General features: G+C 49.2%; 1 protein-coding gene across 4 annotated transcripts in view; it reads left to right on the top strand.

The window, feature by feature from the left end:
* LOC147016127 (VPS10 domain-containing receptor SorCS3-like) overlaps positions 1 to 22,500 on the top strand; it is a 999,683-nt gene that overhangs the window by 58,951 nt on the left and 918,232 nt on the right. For all 4 annotated transcript variants that reach the window (XR_015050022.1, XM_085848866.1, XM_085848865.1 and 1 more), the window contains exon 2: positions 8,955 to 9,022. Coding sequence is in view for 3 of the 4 variants with exons in the window: in XM_085848866.1 (XP_085704992.1) it covers positions 8,955 to 9,022 (68 nt within the window). In the remaining variant the exon portion in view is untranslated. The remainder of the gene's footprint in view (positions 1 to 8,954; positions 9,023 to 22,500) is intronic.

The following is a 22,500-nucleotide window of genomic DNA, read 5'->3' as shown; positions in this document are numbered from 1 at the left end:
CAGCACATGGGGCAGGAGGCTGCCCGGGCCCAAGCTCCCGCACAGAAGCGGCCAATCTTCCGCTCACACGCTCTATCCAATCCGGAATATCCCGACCCATGTAAGAGCTCAATCGGTCACAATGGACGATCTGTCGGAGTGCGTGGCGGCCCATCTGGATTTTAAAAACTACATCAGTTACCTGTCGGAGTATCACACCGGGGCCCTTCCAGGGGAGGGGGGGTGAGTTTCGGGCACACACCCTTCCTCCTCTGTGGCCGGAAGAGCCAAATGAGGTCTCCAGGGAGGAATCGGGGGGCGTATGTCCGAGAGTCATACCTCAATTTAGCACGCGAGGAAGCCAAACCTATTCGCTCCCTCGCAAAGTCATGAGCTTTCTCTATGCTCTTACGCATTTTGGAAGCATAACCCTCCGCCGAGGTCCATGTTGGGGTTTCAGGTGTCACGCCCAGCCACAAATCAACAGGGACCCGCATCTCCCGACCAAACATCAGCAAGGCAGGGGTGCAGCGCGTGGCCTCATGCTGCGCAGTCCTGTATGCCATCAGGACAAAGGGGAGATGTTCGTCCCAGTCCTGCTGATTCTGGGAGGTAAAGAGAGCGAACTGGGTAAGCAGAGTTTTATTAAACCTCTCCACCATCCCATCCGACTGTGGCCTGAGAGGAGTGGTCCGAGTCTTGTGAATTTGGAGGAGTTCACACACTGAACGTAGGAGTTCGGACTCGAAGTTCCAGCCCTGGTCTGTGTGCAGCTCCCTCGGAGTTCCAAATCGGGTGAAGAACCCCTCCACTAGTGCTTGGGCAACCAGCCGTGCTTCCTGGTTGGGCAATGCATCGGCCTCCGGCCATCTGGTAAAGTAGTCCATTGCCACCAGAATATACTTGTTGCCTCGGTGGGTGGTGGGTAGGGGGCCGACCACATCAACCGCTACCCTCTCAAGTGGTGCTCCTACATTATAAATTTGGAGGGGGGCCTTACGTGCGCATGGTGGTGTTTTCTTCCCCCGGCAGAGGTCGCACCAACGTACCCATTTTTGGATGTCGCTGCCCGAGTTCACCCAATAGAATCTCTGCCTCAATTTCGCTAGTGTTTTGGTTACACCTAAGTGTCCCATCGTTCGTGTTCCATGTACAAGCCCCATCACCTGTTCTCTCAATTTCGAAGGTACCACCAACAACCAGGAAGCATTTCCACTCGTTGGTAATTCCCACTCCCGGTACAAAATGCCATCCTTCAGCTGGAGCATCTGCCATTGTGCCCAATACGCCTTCACCTGCGCCCCAAGCGAAGCAATTTCTTCCCACGCAGGCCATTTTCCACCCTCTAGCCAATTACAGAGGTGGCCCAAAACAGGGTCCTCCTTCTGTTCCTTTTTTCCAATCGACACTACCAAATTCAGGAGGTGGTTGTGGCAGAGTCCGACGGGTTACTCGGGCGGCACATAGGCATGCATCAATTTGTTCCTGCCCAATCAAATCCCTATTCTCTTGACATTCACAAAATTTGCATTGGTGCTGCCAACAAGGTCGCCGAGAGAGAGCATCTGCGTTGGCATGTGTTTTTCCGGGCCGATGTTGCACAACAAAATTGTACTGCTGCAGTTTCTCAAGCCACCTTGCAATTTGGCCCTCCGGCTCCTTGAACCGAAGAAGCCATTGCAAGGAGGCATGATCAACCCGGATCACAAACTCCCTCCCGTACAGGTAAGGATGAAAGTGTCCAACTGCAGACAGCAAGGCCAATAATTCTTTGCGAGTGACGCAATAATTTCGCTCGGGCTTTGACAGAGCCCTACTATAATAGGCAATCACTCGTTCGACACCTTGTTGGACTTGAGACAGGACCGCCCCCAATCCTCCCTGACTAGCATCCGTGTCAAGGATGAACTGGCCAGTCTCGGCAGGATATGCCAAAACTGGGGCTTCTATCAGACGTTGTTTTAGGTGATTGAATGCTTTGGTGCAGTTTTCTGACCACACAAATTTAGCTCCCTTCTCTGTCAATGGTGCAATGGTCTTGCAATACTTGCAAAATTTCCCACAAATTTCCTATAGTAAGAACAGAGGCCCAAAAATCCTCTGACCTCTCTTACATTTCTGGGGGTGGGCCACTCTTTTACTGCCACTGCCTTCATTGGGTCTGTGGCCACACCGCTTTCATTCACCACGTGACCCAGATAAACGACCTCTTTCCTAAAAATTTCGCATTTCCCAGGGTTCAGTTTTAACCCGGCCCCCCTCAATCGCCTGAAAACCTCCACCAAATTTTTGGCAGCCTGCTGAAATGTGGGAGCGTGGACAAGAACGTCGTCTAAATAGATCAGGCATGTTTGCCATGGCAGCCCAATCAAAACGCGTTCCATCAGACGTTCAAATGTGGCGGGGGCATTGCACAATCCGAAAGGCATGACGACAAACTGCCAGAGGCCCTTCCCTGTGGTAAATGCTGTTTTCTCTCTCCCTTGTTTGTCCATTTCCACCTGCCAGTAGCCACTCTTCAAATCCAATGTAGTGAACCATTTTGAGCCGGAAATGGCATCGAGTGTATCATCAATACGTGGCAGGGGATATGAGTCTTTGAGCGTCACTTGATTGAGCTGGCGATAATCCACACAGAACCGAATGGTCCCGTCCTTCTTTCTCACCAACACAATGGGTGACACCCAAGGACTTACCGAGGGCTCAATAATTCCAGCCTCCTTCATCTTTTCCACCTGTTTTTCAGCCTCATCCCTCTTTGCAAGAGGTAGACGTCGTGCAGGCTGTCGAACAGGTCGAGCCTCGCCAGTGTCAATTTGGTGCCTGACTAGACTCGTGCGTCCAAAATCCTCGGGAGAGAGAGAGAATACATCCACATTAGCACCAACCAAATTGTGCAATGACCTTACCTGGTCCACTGTCAACCCCTGTTCTGCTCGGTTTACCATGTCCCTTACTCCCTCTGGCCAATTTGTTTTTCCAAAATTTTGCCCCGACTCCGGCTGACCTGGCGAGTCTGTGGTTCCGTCCCCTCCGGTGATCTCCACTACACTGCTACACTTTGCTATAACAGCTCCGCCCCTCACTGTGTGAGGGCTGTCAGACAGGTTGAGCAACCGAACCACTACCATGGGCTGATGTGTATCCGCGAGTGTAAGACCCACCATCAATCCTGCAGTTTCCCCCGAGCTCCACGGCTCCACCATCCCGAGCTTGCCCACGTGATTGGTCCTTGCCGATATCCGGGCCAACACCACGGTCTCAGACCTGGGGGCCACGGTCACGGTGCGCGACATCTCCAGTCGCGCCCCCTGCGCCTCCTCGACTTCCCCCAGTCCCTCCAACCGTAGCTTTTCAGTCCCTAGCCACATGTGACCCCGCCCCAGGTCTAGTTGGCAGTCATGTTCCACAAGGAAACTCAACCCCAGAAGGCATCGGTCACACACTTTTGCCACCCACACCACCGCATCGACCTCTAGGCTGCCCAACTCCATCCTCACAACCCCACGACCATTATCGGCGTCGTTGCTCCCGTAGCCAGTTGGAGACTGTGTCCTGCTAGTCTATCGATTTTGTCCCAACCTCCAACACTTTGGTCCAATACTAGCGGGCTAATAACGGTATCACTTGCACCCGTGTCCACCACTGCTTCACAAAACTCTCCCTCTATCTTTACCCTTACCTGCAAATTCCCCACACCAATTTTCCCACAATTCACTATTTTCACCAAGGGAGGGCACTTCGCCACAATCTCACCAGCCAAGCATGGCCCTGTATGCTCAGCCCGATCTAGTTTCCCCGACCCCCGACAGTGATCTCTGGACTCGACCTAGGTAAGGGCATCTCGGATAGACCTGGCGGTTCAGCAGGAGGATTCACCGTCTCCGAGTCTAAAAGTCTATTGGAGGGTCCCTCCATCGCCGGGTACCGGCAATATCGTTGCATGTGTCCTCTTCGTCCGCACCGGAAACAACTCCCCATAAAAGGCCCCCGTGAGTATTGGTGAAATGTCTCTTCCGGTTCCGGACCCCCTCGGCCATAATCAAATTGCTCTATTGGCTGGGCTGGACCCCGCTGCTTTGGCGCACTAACTACCGGATTACCCTTTATCAAACTCGACAGTTTCTGGCAAATTTCCTGAAACATTTGGGTAATGCCAATTTCTCCCAGCCCCTCTCCTTGATCCTGGATCTCCACCTGTCGGACCGTCACCGATGGCCTCTCGGGCACCCGACCCGGCCGCCTCCACGAGGCCAGCCTGGCTGCGCACTCAGCCGCTCGGTGAACGGTGGGTGGATCCTGTAGCTCCACTAGCCCTCGGACCTCAGGGTCAGGAAGAGCAGCTAAAAATTTCTCGAGTGCCAGTCTGTCCCATGCCTCCACTGTTAGGTCCCGATACGCGATCCTGACTGATTGGTAAATGTCCTGTGCCAGCTCCTGCACTGTCTCACCCGGCTTTAATCTGCGGTGCTGGAGCTGGGCCCGCACCAAATCACAGTTTGCCACGAACCCAAACCGACGGCTCAACGCCTCGCAAATGTGGGAGCTGGTCAACATCCCCTCCGCGATCACGTTTAACACATCTGCGGCTGGTCCCCGCAATGTTGCCACCAAATTCCCTGTACGTTCCCGCTCATTCCACCCGTTTAGTCGGGAAATACACTCAAATTGTGTCAGAAAAGCTTCAAGGCTCCCTGACCCATCAAAATTTACCAGGGGGATCACTTTTCCGGTGGCCCGCTTCTCAGTTTCTCCCTTGTCCGAATCCAGCCCAGGGATCAAACACCGTTGTGGCTGCGTATCCAATTTCGGAGCCCACTGTGGCCCAAGATGTTTTGTGGTGAGGGTCTCATGGGTCAATTTTTGCCTCCTGTTCCAAACGTTGAATGGACCGATTCACCTCTTCCCGCAGGATCTTCTGGGCCCGCACAACCTCCTCCAAGGCTCCGTCGCGAGTTTGTAGCTGCTCCTCAACCAACCCGAACACTCTACTTACAAAAGACGGCTCTACCAGGCCTTTATCCAAGACTTCATCTTGGCTCATAATTTTATCTTGTTCGTCGAAACGAGCCTCCAATCCTTTTACCTCCTCCGCCAAATTCATCCCTTGTTTCCTCAGCTCTCCCCACTCTTCAACCTGCAGCTGCATAAGAGCATCCACACAGGCACGATGACGTTCCAGGCTTTCATCCACTTTATCAACCCGAATGTTCGTTGCATCAATTTTATCTACCAATTTTTTTTCGTATATTTTCCCCCTCCAATGTAATTTCTACCTTTGTTTCCTCCAATCTATCCTCGAATTTACTTTGTATTTCTCCTAATTTAACATCCACACACTCCTGCATCTCAGTTTTCATTTTCTCCATCTTTTCCCCCAATTCATCCCTCATTAAATCAATCCATGCACCCAACTGTTCCTCCATTACCCCCAATCGATCCGCCATCTCTGCCCCCTGTGCCGTCATTTTTGCCCTCTGTGTCACGAATTGATTTTCCATTTGTGCCGTCATTTCTGCCCTCTGTGTCACGAATTGATTTTCCATTTGTGCCGTCATTTCTGCCCCCTGTGCCATCATGTCTGCCCTCTGTGTCACGAATTGATTTTCCATTTGTGCCATCATTTCTGCCATTTGTGCCCCCTGTGCCGTCATTTTTGCCCCCTGTGCTGTAATTGCACTCATTAAACGTTCCAACATTGTCCAGATCGTCATCGTGCTGGTTTCTGGCGCTGCCGGCTCCGTTACGGGCGATGAAGCACGGTACACGCTCGGAATGGGGGAGGTTCCAACCCTACCCCCGTCTCTCCCTTTTTCCCCCGACTCGCTGCCAGACACGTGGCCTTCCTCCTCAAACATCTGCACATCCGCCATGGTGCAGAAGTCCCGTTTGCCGCCAATTAATTTAAATTTGAAAAATCCCGCCAAAATTTTCCCGCGCTCGCGTGCTTTTCTGTAGTAATTTTATATTCCAATTCGTGGCGAGATTTTAATCTTTGTATATTCTCCCGATACCAAATATAATTTAGAGGGGTTCGAACATCCCACTCCTGACACCAATGTGACGTCCACGGGACTTGAACAGTCCCGCCAACGTAGAATGAGCCGAAACGATGGAGGCGGTTTATTTATTTATAACCCAAACATGGCGGTTCTAATCGCTCTACCGCAAACGGGACGAGGAAGGTGGCACGAGTCACTTTTCACTGAGTTGATGATGTTTATTTGTTTTTATTATTAACCAGAAATAACAAGACTCGGCAAGAAAAGGGATCCGGGGCGATTCGACGGGATGGTATGGGATCGGGCGTGGGGAAAACACAGACAATTCCAATGAATATACAATTCTCAAACCCTCTAAGGCGCCAAGTACACACACACATATACACACACACACACACACACACACACACACACACACACACACACACACACACACACACACACACACACACACACACACACACACACACACACACACACACACACACACACACACACCGTAGCTACTTCTGGTGGTCAGGCTGGACCGTGGTGTGGACGCAACTGTCCCTGGATCAGCGTCGGACGAGCTGGCCTTGCTCTCGTCAGGGGGGGGCAGGAGAAACCGTGGTGCTGTCGACCTCCTGGTCCTGGCCCAAGTCCTCTCACAGCTGCCAGGGAACCAGTTCTGGCGCCAAATTGCGAGCAGGAGAGGGAGGCAGGTCCGACCGCCGTTCGACCCCATACTCCGAGTCAGCAGAACCCCAGAGCCAACCAAGGTGAGGGACGAGGCTCAGCAAGGCTCCAAGACACGATGAAGAACACGATCGAATCAGCACAACAACAAGTACGCTTCCCGCGCAACAGCCTCCCCACCAAAAAAACACGATCTTTTTGTCCCGATCTTCTTCCTCTTTCTTTTCGACCCCGAACAGAACCTTTTTATCCTCCCGTCCTCGTCACTTCCAATCGAGCCGTTTTATTGGCCCACCGCCGTCGCTTTACGCCAATCGTGATCACGGGGCGGAGCCATCCGCAGCCCTGTCCTGTGACGTCACGGCCAGCCTCCAGGGACTACTAAAAGGGGTTTACGCAAACACACTTACCCTATCCCGTGTCCCTATCTAACTACGTGACAATTATCATTTCCCCCTTGAAGAAATGAACATTTACTAGACAACTTATCACAGCTGAATTGCTACTTATTACATCGAGATCCTGGTAAACTCGAACAGCCTGGCATACCTTATTAAACATCCTAATTATCCTTTGAATGCATACCCCCCCCTCAAACGTAACAGTATATACAGACATACATCCTGATGAGGGAATTTTAAGGATGGAACCACCGATAATCTTGATCATTTTAAGGATGACCTTGTTCTTATGAACCGCCGTCTTTGAAATTTTAAGGATGGAAGCAACGTGACGCTCACTGTATCCCTCTGCCTGTAAATCCAGAATTGACCCATTCTTTTCCTCACTCAAAACATTTATTTTCAACTCTTTTGGCATGGTCAATAGTTTTTTTTAATTCCAATTACTTTTGAGGTACTACTGGCACTGTTTTTGCCATTCAGCTGGTCCGATTGCAAGAGGATAGTGATGACCACAGCAGTGGTTTTTACACTTTTCCTTGTTAAATAAGATTCGGTTCAGGTGATCACCGAATCAATACCTCACTAAGTAGAATGAGGTGTGCCTGTGTTGGAATTCAACAGACACTGGAATGGAATGGCTGCCATACATGTGGAGATGCTGATTTAAAATTTTTTTTGCAGTGGTCTCTTATTTTTTTACAGAGCTGTATGTATATATGTATGTGTATATATGTATGTGTATATATATATATATATATATATATATATATATATATATATATATATATATATATATATATATGTATATGTGGTAGGTGGGGAAAATCCCCTTTGTGCCCATAGCTAGTAATGCCGCCTCCCTCCGGTTTGGGTCAATAAACAACGGGCATTGTGTCATGTACACAGGCGAACATTGCATGTCGTCTCCCCTCCCTCGTGGGTGTGGGGAGCTGGGGGTTATTTTATGCCCACGTGATGACTTTCAGTACCCTGGGGATGTTTGCAAAATTTGGTATGTATTGGCTAAACTGTTTTCAATTATGTAAGACATTCAAGTTCAGACATCCATACATACGGAGAATTGCCGAATTTATACCTCAATATTTTCTATTTTTCAATATAACATTAGTAAGGAAAGAAAAATATTGTTTTTGAAAACTTTTGAATGATCCTGTATCATCACGTGGATTGCTCGTTGGACATTAAATAGTGAACATTGCAAACCTGAGTTCTGGTTGTGCAACCCACATGTGACAACTCATCACGAAGCTGCCCCGGTGCACAATTGTTTTCTGTGCATGGATAACTTAGCCAATTGGTTTTTTCAAAGGAGAGATTGATGCTATTTTACACCGTTTATTGTCTCCTGAAAAAATCTGCACCGATAAATTGAGACCTTCGGCAGAAATTTAATATTTAATTAAGGAATCCCTATAGTAAGCAGGGATTAATGGAGCAATGGTACAAGACAGAGGTAAATGATGATCCAATTATTACCACCAGACAATGCCATTTGGAAACTGTTAATCTTGACTGGCCGTGTGCGCCGCCATATGCTTGGAAGTGAAGCAGATGCACTGCGTTGCTGTACAGCACATGGGTTAGAGGGTGACATGCCTGGTGGGTTGCATCAAGGGCAGCACTTGTTTTGAAAATGATTTTGGGCACAAGTGTTGCATATTTTTTTCAAACTTATTGGTATTAACTTCAATTTAATGAAAGATTATTTTCTTTTTTTTTTGTTTCATGAAAATTATGGTCTTGTGATTTACTTAATATTTCTGGAGAACATGAATTTTAAAAGTGAGGAAGTTTACTTTTTCTCTTTACGATATTTTATTGCGATTACAATGGAGCAACTGAATTTTAAACTGTTCAACATGCTGTTTTGCAGGTCATTTTGCTTCTCACCAAGTTTGTGGACAGCAATACAAAAAGCGTAACAGACAGCTCTCTGTGGAGGTGAGGATTTTGAACTTGGGGAAGTGATTGTGTTCATCATAAACAGTACTTACCTTATTTTTGTCATCATATCTTCTGACACACAAGGTTGCCAGTTTCTGTTGCAAAATCCTTTTTTTATTTGAACCAGTTGCTTGCCTGTTGCCAAACCCTGAACCAAAAGGACCATGTTAGTTATACGCCATGCCTGTTTTTGTCATGGTGAAATACTCTCTTCTGCTATCTCTCTTCAATTTCACATGTATGTTTGTGCCCTGGCAGTAGATACTTTCAGTGCTGGACAAGTACATCAGTGGAACATTGACTTTGTCTCCATAACATTTATCTAATATTTTAGTTTTGTTTGAAAACATGTCATGTTTCAACCCATGTTGTGTTCTCAAGTTTTTTTGGGGTGCACTGGGGATAATCTATTAAATATAGAACAAATGGTTTGTGTGTTTGTTTGCAAAATCTCAGTCATTTTACTTTGCCAATCTCAACCAAAAGGTATAGGTGGTTGCAATGGAGCACAGAGATTTCAAGACCAAAATAAGTTGAGCATGGATACAATGGAGCAGAGAGACCAAAAAAACCAATGCAGCATCCCAAAACCAAAATGTATTGGTTGGTAGGCTGTCCACAGTCACCTGGAGAGGTACCACACCTGTCCCTTCGGAGTTTCCTGATTGTGCAATGCCTGCGAAAGGGTACTGTTTGAGTCGGTTGTCCCACAGGCTTTCTCCCAGAAAGTTTTACGCCTGAATCCAGGTGTAGTGCCCTGGAAGGTTGACTCATAATCTGGCACATAACCTCTGGTCCCCTTCCCTGCCAGTATGAGATTGGAGCAGCACCAAGCAGGGGATTCTCGGAGGCCCTTCTTTGTACCTTCTGAGAGAACCCCATCCCCAAATCAATTTTGGACAAACCTTCAAAGACAAAAGTCAAAGCATCCCCAATGTGACACATTGTTGATTTCAACCAGGTTTTCCCCCCAAATCCACCCCTTCCTATAATCACCCATTATTCCATGATGCATGGTGTTTCAAAAGAAACAATGCAGTGGAAAACTCGTATTGTGCAAAAAGACAAGTCTTTCAGAGAACAGTATTTATTGTGAAACCCAAAACAACATATCAGGTAACAGCTGGTAGGTATCTCACTTGAGTGGGTCAATGGTACCTGCAAGTAAACAGGATACATTTTAATTTTAAGATTAACAAACACATGAAACATAAATATTTCGTTCAGTGAATTGTTACTTTTGAAATATCCGGAATAATCTTTCCTCCAGCATGTGGACCTCACCCCATCATTGTGAAGAGGTTTCTTAACTGGAAAATATATAATGACATTTGGACTTTGATTCTTGAAAAGAGTTCATTTATTTTGCAGATGAAGCAATATTCAAAGACTGTTATAAACAACTAGATGACCCGTGAACCTGTTGGGTTCCCGTTGACAGCGGTTGATGAAAAAATCATTTCAAGAAGAAAAAAAAAAGATAGCTCCAGCGAACTATACCGCTGAGGTTGTTTGCATTGATCAAATTCTCCCGAAGAGTACTTGACTGAATCGGGAATGGATTTTTTAATAATTTTTTCATTGCCCGATTTGAACGAAACTTGATACTGCACACCGCAGAAGAATGGTGAGTAAGGTGGGCCGAATTTTTTTTTCGCTATTTTGTACCGTTTTGGCTGTATTTCGGTAACCTACATACATACATACATACATACATACATACAAGATGAGAGTTTTAGTAATATATAGAAAGATAGCATCGACCAAAACAATTGCTGGGGTGTAGTATAGCCATCATAACTTAAAATCAGTTGCCATCATGAAGTTTCAGTGGGTATCGGAATCCTGTGGTGCCCATCTCTCTCGTACGTGTTTCGCAGACAGCAACTTGGGAACCCTCCAGGTTCATAATGGCTTTCTTTTAGAAAGGCACCGTTGGATTTTCAATATCCACAAGCAGGTGCAAGTAGACGGGATAGCTATCTTAATGTCTTAACCAAAAGGAAGGTTCCTTACAATGCAATAATTTTCTTACAAAGTACCAGGAAAATGTTGCCGTGTGTTGCACGATTGTTTCTTGTTCGTGTTAACTTTTTGAACGACCAACTCCACACATCAATGATAATTTAAAATTAAGAGAATGACAAGAGTCCACTTGCATTCTCACATCAACAAGATGCGTGGATGCAATGAAATTTACGGGCAGGAGCCCGCGGTAAGAAAAAAAAGAAGAAAGAAATCCTTTATTCTTGTGCTGGTTGAAACACATTCATAATGAGAAGTTATATATTCCTTAACAGAAAAGAAAAAAAAATTCACTTGTGAATGAGGCAGCGGTCTGTTGCCTATGCACTGCCCGGGTTCAATTTTTTTGTGTGTTTCAAAAAAATTATGATTTCCAGATATATTTAGCTTAATTTGAAGCAACTTTTTCTTTATATTTTTTTCTTTTCAAAGGGGGTTTCTATGTTTCAGGGTGGGACAGACAGACAGACAGCATCAGGCTATTTTATATATATATATATATATATATATATATATATATATATATATATATATATATATATATATATACACACACACACACACACACACACACACACACACACACACACACACACACACACACACACACACACACACACACACACACACACACACACACACACACACACACACACACACACACACACACACACATCAGCAGAGTACCCACCCAACGGGCGATCTTATTCTGTGCATGCAACATGTTCTTCTGACACACACACTTACATTTGGGTGGTGTATAGGCAAGTGACATCTCTGTATATGTAAAAAAGAAAAAGAAAACAGTTTTGTGCATGAAGCAAAAACATACTGACTGCTTATAATTCTTCCTCCAATCGCGTTTTGATCCGAATATTTGTATATAGGCTCCTCCTGGGGCCTATAAAGATGCGAGCGCAAGGCGACTCACGCGGAATAAGTGGAGCTGGTGGAGCTGAGTGGAACTAGGGAGAAGTTGGAAAGTAGCAGGGAAGTTGGAGGGAGTTGGAGTTCGCGCGGTTCGGTTGCAGGCGGCTGGTCGAGTTTGAGTCAAGGGAAGACGGCGGTCGGCAACGAGGTTGCGGTGTGGGGGTCGCTCGTCTCGTAGCGGGACCCAAGCCAGCCAGCCATTCCCCTCTCCCTGAGCATCAGCAATTCACCCCCCCCCATCCGCGCTGAGATAGTGCTGGGGGGGCCCCGTTCCTCCCCCACCCTAAACGTGGTGCCAACCAAACCGCTCGCGCGGAGCACGCCGGAGAGGACTCGTTGACCACGCCAGGGCCACGGAGTCGGGGCGCAGCTGTGCGAACATTGCGGCTTGCCCTCCATCGCGTCACGAGGACGCGGGTAAGACCTTCCCGGTCTCGTGGACCTGGCCGATCTTCCAGGATCCATGGACATTTGGTTTACGGATCTGTCTGCCTCCTTGCCTATGAGGGTGGCTTTCTTTCTTTCGGGTTGAATGCATGCTGTGGCGCCGTGTCCAATAAGTAGAACTGCCGAAATGTCTGCGCCTGTACATTGCCCCTTTTATTCAGTGTAACTCTTTCTATTGCATTTGCTTTTGTTGTATGATTGTATGGCTGTATATACGTGCTTCCATGTGTGTGCGTATTCAAGTGCATTGCTTGGTGAACTGTTTCCCGCTTTGCTTCGTCTCCTTCCTTTTTTTGAATCTCCATCTTGCATCACGTAAGGGATTGATGGTGGGTTTAAAACGCCCGGTAAATAATTATCCTAACCGTCGAGGTCGACGATAACTCCGCTCGGTTATCTCTGCAGCATGGAACGAACCGCTTAAGCGGTTCGTGTCCGAAGTCGACCTGCGGCGAGGTACGATCGCCCGGTCGACCACTCGCACAGGTACTTAGGTTGGTCGAATTTGGCGAGCAACCCTATCCTGCGCGGGTGGGCAATTGGCACGATCGTGGGGAGGTTAAACCCCCACCCGTGACTGGCTCTGGGCGGTAGTTCCCGGAGGGTCACGACTGAATTGTCCGTTCTGGTGGGCGACGTGTCGCGATTCGAGTGACGTGGCCGATCGCACGCCGGGCAGGCCAGAATTCGCAACACTGGTGTCAGCGAGCGGGAAACAAACCCTCCCGTCTCCAAGCTAAATTTACGGAACCGGACCAGGGGTGTGTGAAGCGATTTTCCCCCCCCCCCCCGTTCCCTCCAAATTACGAGCTTTTAAAATTAATCCCTTACGAGAAATAAGATGGAGTCTCAAGGCGAGCGGGTGCCGGGGGTAGACATGGATCTAGAATTTTTAGAATCCATGGCCCAGGATGAAATCCCCGTGCAGGACATTCCCATTGTAATGCAGGAACAATTTCCCCCCCAACTGAACTCACAGCCCGAAATGGGCACGGCAGCGGCCGCGGCGTATGACACCTCCCCTCCGCCTATCCGCCAAAACACCCCGATCCTGGCTGAATCGGCTCAGCCGAGCGCACTCGACATGGCCCAGCTATTCGCCATGCTGGCAGAAATGAAAGCGAATGCACAACAGATGAGTGATACAATGGTTGCGAACATGCAAGCATTCGGGAGCGCTATGCGGACACTGCGGGGTGAAACGCAGAGCGTGGGGCAATGTCTGCAGGCAGGCATAATGGCGACGCCACGTGCTGGGACGAACGAGCTGGGGGGGGGGAGTGCAACGGCTGTCAGGCCCGCGGTGGTGGCGGGTGAGAAAATAATTAGGGAGACGTGTAAGACGAGACACGAGGTAAAGAAGGAAATCGAAAAATTAAAAGAAAGCCAGGAGGAGACAAAGGAGGGATTGAAGGTCATAACGGTGGAGTGTGAGAAAAGACTTCAAGACATGACGAAGAGAGTTGATAAGCTGGGACGGGAGGTAAAAACGGAGACAGAGGAACTGGGAAGACTGGTGGAAAACCACAAGGGCAAGACGGAAGAACAGTTAGAAGCCAAAGCAAGGTCGGAGTGTGCGGAGATTGGAAAAGAATTAGAAAAGAAAACTTCTGAGTTACAGAAACACCAAAACAAAGGAACGGGATGACAAAACGAACTGAAGATGTTGAGTGAGGAAAGAACGAGAACGGAGAATGAAACGTTAAGGAACCACACTGTACAGATCGAACAGCTGGAAGCGAAGGCTAGATTGCAGAATGAGGAACAAGAAAGACAGTGGAATAGGAAAAACAAAGAACAAGGAATGAGACAGGAGAAAGAAATCGGGAGATTGAAGGACACAACGAGATTGGAGAGGGAAGAGCAAGAGGCACAATGGGATAGAAAACAAAAGGAACATGAAGCAGAGGTTGACCAATTGAAAGAAAAGGCAAGGCTGGAGTGCGAGGAGATAGACAAAGAACAGCGAATGAAACACAAAAGGGAAATTAACCAAATGAAGAAAACCATCAAACTGGAGAAGGAAGGACAGGAGAGGAAACAAAGAAGACTAGTGAGAGAACAGCGAATGAAACACAGGAAGGAAATGAGCCAATTGAAAGAAACGATGAGATTGGAAAATGAAGTGCAGGAGAAACAGTGGGAGAGAAAACAAAAACTATACGAGTTTGAAATTGAACAACTAAAACGGAGTCAACGGAGATTGAGGTGCTCCGGAGGGAAAACGAACAGCTGATGGGGCTCAGAGAGGAAGAACGACTCAGATGGGAAGGAAAAAGGAGCCAGAAAGAAACAGAAAAAAATTGAGAAGAGTCTGCACGATAAGGACGGGGTTGGGGACGAGCACACACTCATTGAGGTAGTAGAGGACCATGAAGGGGAGCTGGCGGACTGTTTTGGGACCCGGTGCAAGCAGCTGGATGGCCTCCTTCGGGAACGGAGGGAGACGCTAAGATCCCTTGAAGCAAGTCACGACCAGGTGGGTTCGGTCGTGTCAAGCGTGTTCGAGGGGGTGGGTGCAGCGACCGGGTGGGTGACAAAGACCCCATGTGTGGATGAGACCCCGTGTATGGATGAGGCACCGTGTGTGAATGTCACCGCGTGTGCGAATGAACGGCCGAGTGCAAGGGGGACCGCGTGTCTAAGGTCGCTGTGTTTAAGGGAGATGACGGTGGGCATGTGGGAGCACTCAACCGTGTCTCCTGGGGTGAGTGTGATGGAGTGGAGTCTGAGCGTTGTAACACGCAGGTGTGCGTGGATTGAATGGCGATGACGACGGCGACAGAGGGACAAGGACTGGGTAGCGGCCATAGCTGTTTTGGGGACCGCGCCGGGTTTGCCCGGCAGCGAGCACGAGGTCCGTGCTGTGGTACGCACGAGGCCGCCACGTGCGCTTGTGGGAGTGAAACCCGGTCCGTAAACGCCAGCGGTGGATGTTGCCGATCCCGCGGACGGACAAAGGTTAGGCAGGATACTGATTTGGACCGGACGGGTTCTCCACGCGAGCTTGTGTTAAGCTCCAACGGGCAGAGCACATGTGTTCGCGTGGGGAACCCCTCGAGACGTGGGGCTTGTTTTTTTTGATGCGCCGGGTGACATCATGGCTGCGTGTAGGGTTGGAATCCGACAGGAGGGTGAATCCCTGCCGGATGGTACCGTCCTAGAGGGACGAGGGACGCGAACAGCTGCCATGACGACACGCCAAAGGTGCGCGGCTGCGAATTGCCGCGCTGGTGCGCAGCTTGCGAGTTGCCACGCTGGTGCTGCGCATTTGGGAAAAAATAATTGAAAAAAGTAAGCCTCGCTTCGGGTGAACAGGATTCCTGGGCATGGGGTGGAAGACCCACTGCCCAGGCACAGGATGACCACTAGTTAGGGGGAAGGGTTAGTTTAGCTCGACTGATCTCATGGGGGCAGGGGTAAGTCCTCATGGGGCCCGTGGAATGGATTAGTTAGATGGATTGTAGATGAGATTTAGGATGGGAGATGGTATTTCTTGGGGATTTTGAGAACAGTGACGACTTTGAGTGTGTAGCGGGGACGTAGCTTAGCTATGTAGTGTTAAAAGGAACGTGCTGTAGTTTAAGGGATGACGTGGGAGCACGAGGTAGTTAGGGGATGTAGTCAGCAGGATGGCAGAGTTCAGCGAAGTGTGAGTTGAAGAGCGGAAATGCACTTGATGAGTGAGTGAGGCCAGCGGGTCTGTGTGAATGGAGCGAATGTGGAATGCATGGTGCGATGAGTGATTGGGGGGAGGAGTGATTCCCACCCAAGGGACCCTGGGGTCAGGATAAAGTGAGTTAGTGGGTTAGTTAAATTGACAAAATGGAAGTCGTTTTGCTGTTGGTGGGAGTGTAGGCTCGAAACCTGTTTTGGAGGGGTGCAGGAGCCCTGTTAACGGGCTGGGAGCGTGGCTGCGGAAGGTGAGTATCGCTGAGTGGGGACACCGGGCTAGTCGGCCGTGGTCGGCCAAGGGCCCATGGGGGGCCGGGATAGCGTAGTTTTCACGGGTGCGCCCACATGATGCGGGGGCCCGGGTGCCATTGCTGCGTGGGCAGTGTCGGCACGGGTGACCCTCGGAAAGGAGCCGGGAAGCCAGCCTGGCACGTGAGCGTTTCAGGGGAGTCGCCATGGAGGGCACTCCCCAGTGTTTAGGGAGCTGGTAGGCTCGGAGGCAGTGTAGTGCCCGGGGGTGCCATAGCTGGAGAATCGGCAGAGGGTAGTGCCTGCCAAGGGAGCCATGTGTCCCAGCCACGAAACCGTGCAAGGGCACGGAAGGAAAACTGGGGGCATGGCCCGAAATTTGAGAGGACACCAACACAGGTGACGGGAATCTGGGTTGATAGAACCAATTGATTAACCGAGGGGCGCTTGTTGAAAGCCCCAGGGTAGTTCAAAAGGTTAATGGTTAGGGTAGATTAGAAAGTGTACCCCTCCACACCATCCATCCCTTCGCTCTCGTTGTGGGCCGCTGGACCCACTTTGGGTTAGATCGCTGAGGTCCGAGGAGGCCATCCTGGGGCTTGAGTTGGGCCTCGACGCAGGATGCTAGCCCTCCCTCATTCCCCTCTAGGAAGGGAACGTAGGGGTTGGGAGCAGGTGAGATGACAAGATAGGTAAGCTGAACAAGGACGATAAAGGGGGTTAGGGGACGAATTATATTGGGGAGGTAGGAAGAGCAAAAAAAAAAAAAAAAGGTTAGGGCTAAATTTTTTTTTTTTTACAAATTAAGGGAGTGGCTATGGACAGGGACAGGCAAAGGCGATAGGTTTGGAGGGAGACGGGTAGGTAGGTCCGAGCCTGCCTTCTGAGTGGCCAGCACCACCACACTCCCTCCACCAACCTCCACTGAAAGGCAAAGGCTGGCCAACTTCATCAGCTGGCTGTTTTGCTGCGAGGTCTGTTCCAGCCGGATCGTCTGAAGCTGTTTACTGCAAGGCCTGTGCCGGTCGACCGTCTGCCAGCTGTGTTGCTTCAAGGCCTGTTCCGGTCACTTCACTGCCGGCTGTGTTTGCTGCAGCCGCCTTGTCATGCCTTGCCTGCCTGCTTTTGTCATCCATGCCCACTGCCCATGTTCACCAGCTGTAGCCCCGCCTCCGAACCCGCTGTGAATGCGTTCCTGTCGCCACGAAAAGCGGATCAGGAATGCTTCATGCCCCCTTTTTGCCCGACCAATGGCTGAACAGAGGGTGGCGTGGCCCCGCCTCCAATCGCGTTTTGATACGGATATTTGCATATAGGCTCCTCCTGGGGCCTATTATGATGCGAGCGCAAGGCGACTCGCGTGGAATAAGTGGAACTGGTGGAGCTGAGTGGAACTAGGGAGAAGTTGGAAAGTAGCAGGTAAGTTGGAGGGAGTTGGAGTTCGCGCGGTTCGGTTGCAGGCGGCTGGTCGAGTTCAAGTCGAGGGAAGACGGCGGTCGGCAACGAGGTTGCGGTTTGGGGGTCGCTTGTCTCGTCGCGGGACCCAAGCCAGCCAGCCATTCCCCTCTCCCTGAGCATCAGCAATTTCACCCCCAGCCCATCCGTGCTGAGATAGTGCCGGGGGGGGGGTCCCGTTCCTCCCCCACCCTAAACGTGGTGCCAACCAAACCACTCGCGCGGAGCACGCCGGAGAGGACTCGTCGACCACGCCAGGGCCACGGAGTCAGGGCGCAGCTGCGCGAACATTGCGGCTTGCCCTCCATCGCGTCACGAGGACGCGGGTAAGACCTTCCCAGTCTCGTGGACCTGGCCGATCTTCCGGGATCCACATACATTTGGTCTACGGGCCTGTCTGCCTCCTTGCATATGTGGGTGGCTTTCTTTCTTTCATGTTGAATGCATGCTGTGGCGCCGTTTCCAATAAGTAGAACTGCCTAAGTGTCTGTGCCTGTACATTGCCCCTTTTATTCGGTGTAAATCTTTCTATTGCATTTGCTTTTGTTGTATGATTGTATGGCTGTATATACGTGCTTCCGTGTGTGTCCGTATTAAAGTGCATTGCTTGTTGAACTGTTTCCCGCTTTGCTTCGTCTCCTTCCTTTTATTGAATCTCCATCTTGCATCACGAAAGGGATTGATAGTGGGTTTAAAACGCCCGGTAAATAATTATCCTAACCGTCGAGGTCGACGATAACTCCGCTCGGTTATCTCTGCAGCACGGAACGAACCGCTTCAGCGGTTCGTGTCCGAAGTCGACCTGCGGCGAGGTACGATCGCCCGGTCGACCACTCACGCAGGTATTTAGGTAGGTCGAATTTGGCGAGCAACCCTATCCTGCGCGGGTGGGCAATTGGCACAATCGTGGTGACGTTAAACCCCCACCTGTGACTGGTTCCGGGCGGTAGTTCCCGGAGGGTCACGACTGAGTTGTCCGTTCCGGTGGGCGACATGTCGCGATTCGAGTTACGTGGCCGATCGCACGCCGGGCGGGCCAGAATTCGCAACTTACTAACTAACTATATATATATATATATATATATATATATATATATATATATATATATATATATATATATATATATATATATCCCTGTGTGTCGTAAGAGGCGACCAGGGTTGCGTCAGGAAGGGCATCCGGCGTAAAAACCTATGCCAAATCATTATGCGGACAACAAAACGATTTTCCATACCGGATCGGTCAAGGCCCGGGTTACCAACAACCGCCACCGGTACCGGTGGTCAGCAGGGTACCAGTGGAAATTGTGCTACTGCTGGGCGAAGGAGGAGAAGTAGACGGGGAAGGCGAGTCCGGAGGCAGTGGGAGAGGGGAAGGGTAGAAGTGTACAGGTGAGAGTTGGAACTCTGAATGTTGGGACGATGACTGGCAGAGGGCGAGAGTTGGCTGATATGATGGAGAGAAGAAAGGTGGACATACTGTGTGTTCAAGAGAGCAAGTGGAGGGGGAGTAAGGCTAGGAGCATTGGAGGTGGTTTCAAACTGTTCTACCATGGTGTGGATGGGAGGAGAAATGGTGTTGGGGTAATCCTGAAGGAAGATTATGTCAAGAGGGTATTGTAGGTGAGGAGAGTGTCTGACTGAGTGATGAGTGTGAAGTTGGAAATTGAAGGGGTGATGATGAATGTCATCAGTGCATATGCACCACATATGGGGTGTGAGATGGAGTATAAAGAAGATTTCTGGAGTGAGTTAGATGAAGTGGTGGAGAGTGTGTCCAAGGATGAAAGAGTGGTGATTGGAGCAGATTTCAATGGGCACGTTGGGGAAGGGAATAAAGAAGATGAGGAGGTGATGGGTAGATACGGTCTCAACAAGAGAAATGTGGCAGGGCAAATGGTGGTAGAGTTTGCAAAAAGAATGGAAATGGCAGTGGTAAATTCGTATTTCAAGAAGAAGGAGGAACACAGGGTGACATACAAGAGTGGAGGAAAGTGCACACAGGTGGATTACATCTTCAGCAGGAGATGCAACTTGAAAGAGATTCGTGACTGTAAGGTGGTGGCAGGGGAGAGTGTAGCTCGACAGCATCGATTGGTGGTCTGTAGGATGACTTTAGAGGTGAGGTTGAGGAAGAGATTGAGGGCTGAACCAAGGACCAGATGGTGGAAGCTGAAGGAGGAAGATTGTTGCATGAAATTTAGGGAGGAGGTGAGACAGGTGTTGGATGGTGGTAAAGATGGGTGGGATGATTGGGCAACGACAGCAGAAGTGGTGAGGGAGATAGCGAGGAAGGTACTTGGTGTGACATCTGGACAGAGGAAGGAAGATAAGGAGACCTGGTGGTGGAACGAGGAAGTACAGGAAAGTATAAGGAAGAAGGGGTTGGCGAAAAGGAAGTGAGATAGTCAGAGAGATGAAGAAAGTTGGGAGGAGTACAAGGAGTGGCGGCGAAAGGCAAAAAGAGAGGTGGCAAAGGCCAAGGAAAAGGCATATGATGAGCTGAATGAGAAGTTGGATACAAAAGAAGGGGAAAAGGATTTATACCGATTGGCAAGACAGAGGGACCGAGTTGGGAAGGATGTGCTGCAGGTTCGGGTGATAAAGGACGCAAATGGGAATGTGCTGATGAGCAAGGAGAGTGTGTTGAGAAGGTGGATGGAGTACTTTGAGGAGCTGATGAATGAAGAAAATGAGAGAGAAGGTTGGAAGAGGTGGAGATAGTGAATCTGGAAGTGGGGTGGATCAGTAAGGATGAAGTGAGGACTGCTATGAAGAGGATGAAAAGTGGAAAGGCGGTTGGCCCAGATGATATACCAGTGGAGGCATGGAAGTGCTTGGGAGAGATGGCAGTGGGGTTGTTAACCAGATTGTTTAATCAAGTCTTGGAAAGTGAGAGGATGCCGGAGGAGTGGAGATTAAGTGTACTGGTTCCGATTTTCAAGAATAAGGGTGATGTACAGAGCTGTGGAAATTACAGAGGGATAAAGTTGTTAAGCCACACCATGAAGTTGTGGGAAAGAGTAGTTGAAGCTCGGTTGAGAGGAGAGGTGACGATCTGTGAGCAGCAATATGGGTTTATGCCAGGAAAGAGCACCACTGATGCGATGTTTGCTTTGAGAGTGTTGATGGAGAAGTATAGGGAAGGCCAGAAGGAGTTGCATTGTGTGTTTGTGGATTTAGAGAAAGCTTATGATAGGGTGCCAAGAGAGGAGTTGTGGTATTGTATGAGGAAGTCGGGAGTGTTGGAGAAGTATGTGAGGATCGTGCAGGATATGTATGAGGACAGTGTGACAGCGGTGAGGTGTGCGGTAGGAATGACAGACCGTTTTAAGGTAAAAGTGGGATTGCACCAAGGATCGACTCTGATCCCTTTCCTGTTTACAATGGTGATGGACAGGTTGACAGACGAGATCAGACTGGAGTCTCCATGGACTATGATGTTCGCGGATGACATCATGATCTGTAGAGAGAGTAGGGAGCAGGCTCAGGCGAGCCTCGAGAGGTGGAGGTACGCACTGGAGAGAAGGGGAATTATAGTCAGTCGGAGTAAGACGGAGTACATGTGCGTAAATGAGAGGGAGGGTGGTGGTTTGGTGCGGTTGCAAGGAGTTGAGGTGGGGAAGGTGGATGGGTTTAAATACTTGGGATCAACTGTCCAAAGTAATGGAGAGTGTGGGAGAGAAGTGAAAAAGAGAGTGCAGGCAGGATGGAGTGGTTGGAGAAGAGTTGCAGGAGTGATTTGTGACAGAAGGGTAGCTGCAAGAGTGAAGGGGAAAGTATACAAGACGGTAGTGAGACCAGCTATGTTGTATGGTTTGGAGGCGGTGGCGCTAACAAAGAGACAGGAAGTGGAGCTGGAGGTGGCAGAGTTAAAGATGCTGCGATTCTCGTTGGGAGTGACGAGGATGGATAGGTTAAGGAATGAGTATATTAGAGGGACAGCGCAGGTAGGACGGTTTGGAGACAAAGTGAGAGAGGCGAGATTGAGATGGTTTGGACATGTGCATAGGAGGGAAGCGGAGTATATCGCGAGAAGGATGTTGAAGATGGAGCCGCCAGGCAGGAGGAGAGAAGGAAGGCCAAAGAAGATGTTCGTGGATGCGGTGAGGGCGGACATGCGGGTGGTTGGAGTGTCAATGGAAGATGTGGAGGATAGAGCGAAATGGAGACGGTTGATCCGTTGTGGCGACCCCTAACGGGAGCTTGCCGAAAGAAGAAGAAGAAGAAGATATATATATATATATATATATATATATATATATATATATATATATATATATATATATATATATATATATATATACATATATATATATATATACATATACTGAAACGCAAAAGAAACTTACCACCTTTTAAACCTTCAAATATCAACAATAACACTGCGTGTAGTAAATGTGTGAACTTATTTGTGGACAATAGTTTCCTCACTGTCAGATAAAACGTTCATGGATGGTCACTTGAACCTTCAATGGTCACTTCATAGCACAGCTGTTGAACAGCAGTTTTGACTGTCAGTGATTAGCCAAGGGATACGGGATGATTTTAATGAGCTGCACGTGATGTCTTGATATTGGCTTTAAAAAGGCCAGTGCAAAATAGGCATTTCAATCAACATGCCGCGATTGTCAAGGGATCAACGGCAGTGTGCCTTGGGCATCCTGCAAGGCGGGTTGAGCTACCGTGAGGTG

The sequence above is a fragment of the Eptatretus burgeri genome, chromosome 12 (genome assembly GCF_056783735.1).
Source record: "Eptatretus burgeri isolate ZD-2024b chromosome 12, Ebu_testis_v1, whole genome shotgun sequence".
NCBI lineage: Eukaryota > Metazoa > Chordata > Myxini > Myxiniformes > Myxinidae > Eptatretus > Eptatretus burgeri.
This window is presented reverse-complemented; position numbering and strand designations above follow the sequence as displayed.